Source organism: Mastomys coucha, unplaced genomic scaffold, assembly GCF_008632895.1.
Source record: "Mastomys coucha isolate ucsf_1 unplaced genomic scaffold, UCSF_Mcou_1 pScaffold5, whole genome shotgun sequence".
In the NCBI taxonomy this organism is placed as follows: Eukaryota; Metazoa; Chordata; class Mammalia; order Rodentia; family Muridae; genus Mastomys; species Mastomys coucha.
Window position 1 is genome coordinate 61,106,774 of NW_022196911.1, and position 7,469 is coordinate 61,114,242.

Here is a 7,469-nt window from a genome sequence, read left to right on the forward strand (position 1 = left end):
ATATATATATATATATATATGTATCTGTGTGGGCATATCCTAAGTGTGGTACCTGTGGAGGCCAGAATAGTGCACCAAATCCCCTGAAGTTGGAATTCTAGGTATTTGTGAGCCATCTGATGTGTTTTTTTCCCTTTTGGATGATCTTAACTTTGACAAGGGTTCTAAGACAATCCAACATGTTCAACAGCTTGTCCTGAGACAATGTAACTACACACCAAAGGGCAAAATTGTATGCCTTATATTATATACAAATACCAGTTCAACATGAATCATAGGGCTAAACAGAATGGCTAAAGAAAAATCCAGTCTTCTCTCTGGTACATGATTCTGTGGCTTTGTTTTATCAGTTATCCTGACTTCTGCCTGGCCTGCAAAGATAGTTTTGCACAGTGAACCTTGAATGTAGATAAGAAAGAGCAATAGACCAAAGGATGAAAGGGCACAGGACAACTGCAAACTTGTCTTCAAACCAAGCTCTCCTCACCTTGATTTTCCACATCCTTCAGTGGATCCACCCCTGGAGACAGGATGAAAAACATGGGAGTGGCTGGTCCTGACTCTTCAAATGAGGTTACAAAATCGAGTGCTCTTCCCATCACGTATTTGCTTCCTAATTTCTCCTCAACGAAATCTCTGCAGGAGGAGATAAGCAAGTGTATTAGTCCAAAACAATTATAACATTTGCAAAATGGAAGCTTCTAGAAATGAAAAGACATGTTCAAGCTCATTGGGATGACAAAGAGTTATGAGTAGCTCCAAGTCTGCACCTTGTCAACATTTAATGCCTGTTTTGATAGTTCCAAGCCATGCATCTTAGATCCAGGCTCTTGACCACTTTCCACAGAGACCATTGCTACCTCCCTCTGTAGACCTGGAGCCCCATCACCTCGCAGTTCTGAAGAATAAGGACCAACTTCTTTAAATGGTTATAGGCAGCCAAATTTGACCTATGCCATATTCCTGTGATGTGCCATCATGCCCAGTATTTAAGGCCCCCCATAGCTCTCTTCTTTTGTATTCTATTCTTCACTGAGTTCTTCTCCACTCCTGCCTCCAGTAGTCTTTTCCAATCTGTCCCATTTTGTGTTAAGCAAATCCTTCCAGCTTACTAGATGTCTGACAAACTCCCGACTCTCACTGACCCTTCCACTATCCCCAAGATATAGACTCTCCTTCGTCCTTCTCGGCTGGGTTTATTCTTCTGTACCAGATTGAAATCAGTGTTGGGCAGTGGCCACATCTTACTCATTGTCTAATGGTATCTTCAAATCACCGCCTTCTCACTTGTGTGGCTTTACTGAGACTTGTTTCCTGGCTTTGTCAGCACTAGCAGTGCACACCAATGTCACTTTTTCATCCTATTTGGTCACTTTAACCATTCACTCAACACTTGGGCTCTTGGCTCATGAACTTTCCTTTAGCCTGGGTGACATCAACATCTGTTTGGACAGACCTCACACCTTTTTTTAAGAAAAGATTTATTTACTTTTTTTAAGTATAAGTATATACTTATTTTAAGACACTTTAGCTGTCTTCAGACATACCAGAATAGGGCCTTGGACCCCATTACAAGTGGTCATGGTAACCATGTGGTTGCTGGAAATTGAACTCAGGGCCTCTGAAAGAGCAATCAGTGCTTGTAACCACCAAGCTATCTCTCTAGCCCCTACACAAATTGATTTTCATTCTTACCCCTTTCTCTACCCAAATCATGACCATCCCTCAATCCATGTGATTGCTTGGGATTTTGTTTTTATATGTCTGAAAAAAAAATCCCATTTTCAAGACCAAAATCTTCAAATCCTTGTAGCTATTGGTACCATACCTTTATCTCAATAATCCTTTTCCTGAATAAGTATCATGAAAAGTACAGGAATTTCAGTTTCTGGCCCCCCTAATGATTTCCCATCAGCCCATTCTTCTTCTCACTTCCTTCCTATCTAGTGTAGAGTCTACGTCTTATAATTCCTTTACTTAAAAAGTAATGTTTTGAGGTATAATAAACACCCCACACAACTCACTTATCTAAGTGTATTGTTACCCACTGATTTTTTTTAAATAAATATACCAAGTTGTACAATCTTCTCGACAGTCCAGTATTAGAATATTTTCATGGCACCAGTCAGACTTTTCGCATTCAGGTGTTTCCCAAGTGGCTGTTAAGCTGTTTTCTGCTTCTATAGACTCCCTGCCTTTGACTTCTAATCATATCCTCACCTGCCTTTCCCAACTCCTTTTTTTTTTTAGCATTTTGAAAGTACTAGAACTTGATTCTGGGAACCATGTACCTCTGACTCTATATTTTTTGGGAAAAGTCCCCAATGGTGATGGCTGGAGGCATTACAAGTGTAGCGTTAGGATACTATGAATTTCTTTAGCCATACTTGTCTCTTATTTCTTCTTGCCTTCCCTTCATCCTGTAGTCTGTTTTTTTCCCTCTCTCCTGTCCTTCTCTTTTGAGATAAGGTCTCATGTCATGTATCACTGGCTTGCCTCAAACTTGCTATGACGCAGAGGATAGCGTTGACTTTCTGATGATCCTCCTGCTTCTCTCTCCTGAGTGCTGGGATTATAGGCTTGTGCCACCATACCCAGCTTCCATGGTGCTGGGCTGCTTGCTATCGAGGTGAGCATTCTACCAACGGGGCTATATCTCTATTTCCCTTTCTCTCTCATTTTTCACAGATCCCTGTTCTTTCTTTTGTATATGTACTATATATGTGCATGTATGAATGTTCACATACATGTAGGTACACATGTATGTATAAGTACACATGTATATTTGTACATGTGCTTCTGGAGGACCAGAATTGATGTTGAACATCTTCTTCAATTGTTCCCCACCTTAAATATTGAGACAGACTCTCTCACCGGTATTCAGCCTTACTGATTCTGGCTAGCTGAGTTTGGTAGAGCTCTCAGCCTTCCCAATGCTACCCTTTAATACAGTTCCCCAGGTTGTATTAACTCCAACTATAAAATTATTTTCACTGCTACTTTATAACTGTTATTAATTGTAATGTAAATATTTGATATGCAGGATATTTGATATGTGACCACTGTTGAGAGGGTCATTTGACCCCCAAAGGGGCCAGGACCGACAAGTTGAGAATTGCCGTTCTAGGAATTCCCTGTCTCTCCCCATTCACTGGAGTTACAGGCAGGCTGTCACACTCATTCAGCTTTGATGTGGTTTCTGAAGATCTAGGTCTGGTCTTCTCACTTGCATAGTATGCTTTACCATCTCTCCAACCACAGACCCCCTTTCAAACCTTCTTCATTCTCTTTCAGATATTCAGTCTTGCCATCTTCTCTCCTACAAACTCAACTGATGATCATCCAACTTCACAGAGAAGTGAGAAGCCAAAATAGAAGTCAACTAGCTTTACTAATTCTCTGTCATTCAATTATCAACCTCGAATTATAACCACCTCACTTTCTTTGTTTCTGTGATGCTAAATATGCCTTCTGGATCCCTCTATCTTTCTTCATATTATAGGTGACTGGTATAATTTTCAATGTTGATACTGACGAGTATTTCCTCCCTCACTTTCTATTAAGACATTAAGACAACAGATGGCATTCGCAAGGCAACCAGTCTCACGGGTTTTAGTTTTAGTACAAAGGTATGTATTAAAGGTATCTATTACTATATGAACATGGCCTTGAAGCACAGCTCTGTTAGGCTGCGCTTCTTGAAATTGTCTTGTATACATGCCTTCCCAGAGCCTGTGCCCTCATCCCTACCGAATGGCATAGGTCATCCGGTCAGGTCTCATGGCTCTCATCATGCAGAGGCGCTGCAGGGCTGTCTTGTTCTTCCACTCTTGGGGAAACTTCTCCTTTTCTGGACACTCTGACTCTACAAACTTTTTCCAGCTCTTGGCAGAGCCTTCAATGTCTCGGTCCAGATTGCAGAATTCTTCCATTGATGAGAGTGCCTAGAGAATGCCAGAGAATGTTGTTCTAAAATGCAGGTTTTCTAGAAAGTTGTGGCTTGCACTGCACTGGAGATAAAGGGCTGAAAGGCGAGTGGTATTCTATACACAAAGCAGACTCATTTACAGTCTAGCCTAGAGTCTTGGATTTTCCTCTAGAAATAACCAAGAAAGTGGAAGAATATACTCAAGTTTACCTCTAATATACTGTACACAAATACCATACAGAAGTTGTAAATAAAAGTATACTGCTACATATGAAAGGGAGTCAAAGTAGGTGCTGTAGTTTTCTGGTCGCAGAGCCCCAACACCCAAGTCAGAGGCTCTTCCTTATGTTTTCACATTCAGTGGGTCACCACACTCTGCCCTTAGGGTGCATTTCCATGGGAACCATTTAATGCCTCTCTCCAAGGTGTCTTGCTCCCTCCCATCCCAGTTGAGTTTTCCTGCTTCAACCTGGGGTATGTGCCTAACTGTACCAATTCAGCTAAAGTTCTATTCTCTTTGCTATTTACTTAGACTCTTTTCTTTTCTTGTGCTGGTCATGCTTACTCTTTGTTAAGGCTCTACAAAGTCCAATTTGAAGTCAGCAAACATAGCACATCCTCTGTAAGTTAGAGCATGGTGTTCCTGTACCTTTCTGTAGAACACTTATAGCTATTCATAGATCTTAAGTTTCCAATAAACAATCACTCAGTTTCTAGATGTTTGATTCCTGATGGCTTGTGTCTTACCCCTTCTTCCTCCTCCTATTTGGGAAGAGTAGGAAGTAAGGCAGGGCACTCCTTTTTTCTGAAACTGGAGGGAACATGCACCATATAACCTCTGCTCATGCATGGGAGCCCTTACCTTGGCCCAGTCATAGCTCCTATGAATGGGACTTCCATGGCAGTCTTCATTCCTGAATTTCCAGCCATTTTGCACTACTTGGAAGCTCCTCTTTTCCTTCCAGAAAATCTCATTCTCAAAGTAGTATAAAGTACTTTGACCACACTTATCCCCTTCCCCCAGCATCTCCCAGATCCATCTCCACCTTCCTAGCCACCCAAGTTTGTTTTATCGCTTTCTCTTCCCCTACTCTCAAATTAAGATCATATTTTCCATATACTCTTGGGTGTAATAACTGTTCTGGAGTGTGGGTTACATACCAAAAGTCACATCCATAAAGAAAATTACATCTTCTCCTAGCAGCTATCAAATGCCAATAATCCTCAGTTAGGGAACTAACTTCCCTCTAATTTTGTCTGTGCTGGAGTTTTGTCTGGGGTTTTGAGCTGACATAGGCCTTGTACATGCTGCCACAGTCACTGTGAGTTTCTATGCACAGCTGATTTGCTGTGTCCAGAGAACACTATTTGCCATTATCCACCATTAAGACCCTGGCCCTTAAGATCTTTCTTCTGTCCCTCTGTTGAGATCCCTGACCATTGAAGTAAGGGATGTGCTATACACAGTCTATTTCAGGGTGAAGAAAGAGTAGTAAAACTTACTATATCATCTTAATGGTATATGGTCTATGGTATCACCAATCTTGATATTAAAATACTGGGTGGGTGTTATGGTTTAGATATAGCATTCATTTTTAATATTTAATCCACAGTTTGTAGCATTATTTTACAAACTTGAGAGAAGAGCTAGTTGGAAGAAGGCCCCTGGGAGTGGATATTTATGGGTATATTATCCCTGGCCACCTTTGGTCTTGCTCTCTGCTTTCTGGTCTACCATGGTGTAAATTGAGCTGTCCCTCACACCTTCCCTACTCTGATGAATTGAGTCCTATACCATCATGAACCAAAATTATTATTGACACCATAAGTTGTGCTGTTAGATGTTTCATTGTAGTGACAAGAAGCAAGTGAATTCAGTGGGGATTTGACACCAGACAATGCCCTTATGACACCTAGTGATGTTCAGGGCTTTTACTCTACCTTTATATTTTATTTCTCCAGCAGTAGATGGAGGGTCTAAAACACCCATATAATACAATGAATGTTAAAAAGCTCAAAAATTATTATTTGAATCCATCTATTCATCAGTCAATTAATTAATTAATGCATGCATTCATTTATTCATTCATATATTCTTTCAACATTTGTCAAGTTGCTACTATATTCCAAGAACATCAGATTACAATAGAGAAAAAAATAGGTCTGTGCTTTCAAGTAGCTTAAAATTTTAATGAAAAGGGAGATGAGGCAAGTCTTGGGAGGCATGGAAGATTCTTTTAGGGAGGCACATAGGCAGAGGGAATGAGAAAGCAACTTATGGGAGGGATAAAAGTGAGCCAAAACCTTGAAGGTGAGATGGGACAATGAGAAGCATGAGGGCAGCAGAGGGGCTGGCTGTGCCTGTGCTCTTCTGTGGGAATGAACACACATCCTCTTCCTTAGGCTCTGTGGATTACTAACTCTACCCTAACAACATAGCATAAGAAACACCTTTGTCCATGACAAGTGATATAGGGTGCTATGAGGAAAGGGGCAGGGAGACAGAGTTCAGTCCTAGTACCACCATTTACAGACCACTGGACTTGAAGTTTACTTGGATTTCAATTGCTATATTACTCATCTCTTATTCCCATAAAATTTGTGAGTTCTCTGTGGGTAAGAACTTCCTTAGGCATGGGCAACTTTTGGGAAGTGTTTAATTAAGGAAGTGGGATGTCTGCAGGACCAGCAAAAGGGCTGGGCTGGGCTGGGCAAAGCTGCACCTGCTGCCATTCCATGCTGAGGAGCTGACTGTCATCTATTTCCAGGTTCCCTGCACATCCCTCCCTACCAGCGTGCAGCATCATTAACCCTTTGCTGTCCAATTACCCTTATCGTGTCCACAAAACCGAGCCATTTACACTATGACCAGAGCTCCCAGCTCCCAGGACTGGGTCTGAAACCACATCCTTGAAGCTCTTTGGTGAACACAATTGCAACATTTAATCTCTCAAATGAGGGAAAGGGATTTCTAGCCTTCTAATAAGCTAAATGGAAATGACTAATTAACCTAATTACTTTGGACTGTGCAGCAAAATACAACAGTGCTAAATTGGCAACCAGAGTGGCAGTGAGGGGCCTTTTCAAAGGCAAACAAAGAAATTCAGCACAGATGAGGTTTTCTAATGAAGAACAGAACATGCCCATTACCTGAAAGTTCAGCCTTTGAGGGGACTGAAAACATCCTTACAAAGGATAACAATAAAAGCAGGATTTTATCACAGAAATGTCATTCATTACCTACTTATTAGTTCTTTTAGGGAAGGAAGCAAGGCAATCAACCTTCCTCATTAGATAGAATCCTTTAAAATGTTGTTTTTTATCATCTCCTATTCAATTATACTCAGTTTGTTTCTTTAGGCTACAATCCAAGGGAACACTTTAAAAGCATCCATCAAAGGCTTCCATGATGCGTACCACATATTGCTTTGTGTCTCACCTGTGAAGAACCCAGGCTGTGCTCTAGTTTGATGGATCTGGAGCTGCTGTTCCACACAACAAACTGAGAGAGAGAGAGAGAGAGAGAGAGAGAGAGAGAGAG

At 41.1% G+C, this 7,469-nt stretch overlaps 1 protein-coding gene and 1 long non-coding RNA gene across 8 annotated transcripts in view; one reads left to right on the forward strand and one right to left on the reverse strand.

Moving 5' to 3' along the window:
• LOC116078602 overlaps nt 1-3,463 on the forward strand; it is a 12,523-nt gene extending 9,060 nt beyond the window's left edge. For both annotated transcript variants that reach the window (XR_004113601.1, XR_004113600.1), the window contains one exon: nt 3,295-3,463. This is a non-coding gene — a long non-coding RNA (uncharacterized LOC116078602). The remainder of the gene's footprint in view (nt 1-3,294) is intronic.
• Dnah9 (dynein axonemal heavy chain 9) overlaps nt 1-7,469 on the reverse strand; it is a 335,545-nt gene that overhangs the window by 40,488 nt on the left and 287,588 nt on the right. For all 6 annotated transcript variants that reach the window (XM_031353939.1, XM_031353935.1, XM_031353934.1 and 3 more), the window contains 2 exons: nt 3,751-3,944; nt 488-636 (listed from right to left, as the gene is read on the reverse strand). In XM_031353939.1, coding sequence (XP_031209799.1) covers nt 488-636; nt 3,751-3,944 — 343 coding nt within the window. The remainder of the gene's footprint in view (nt 1-487; nt 637-3,750; nt 3,945-7,469) is intronic.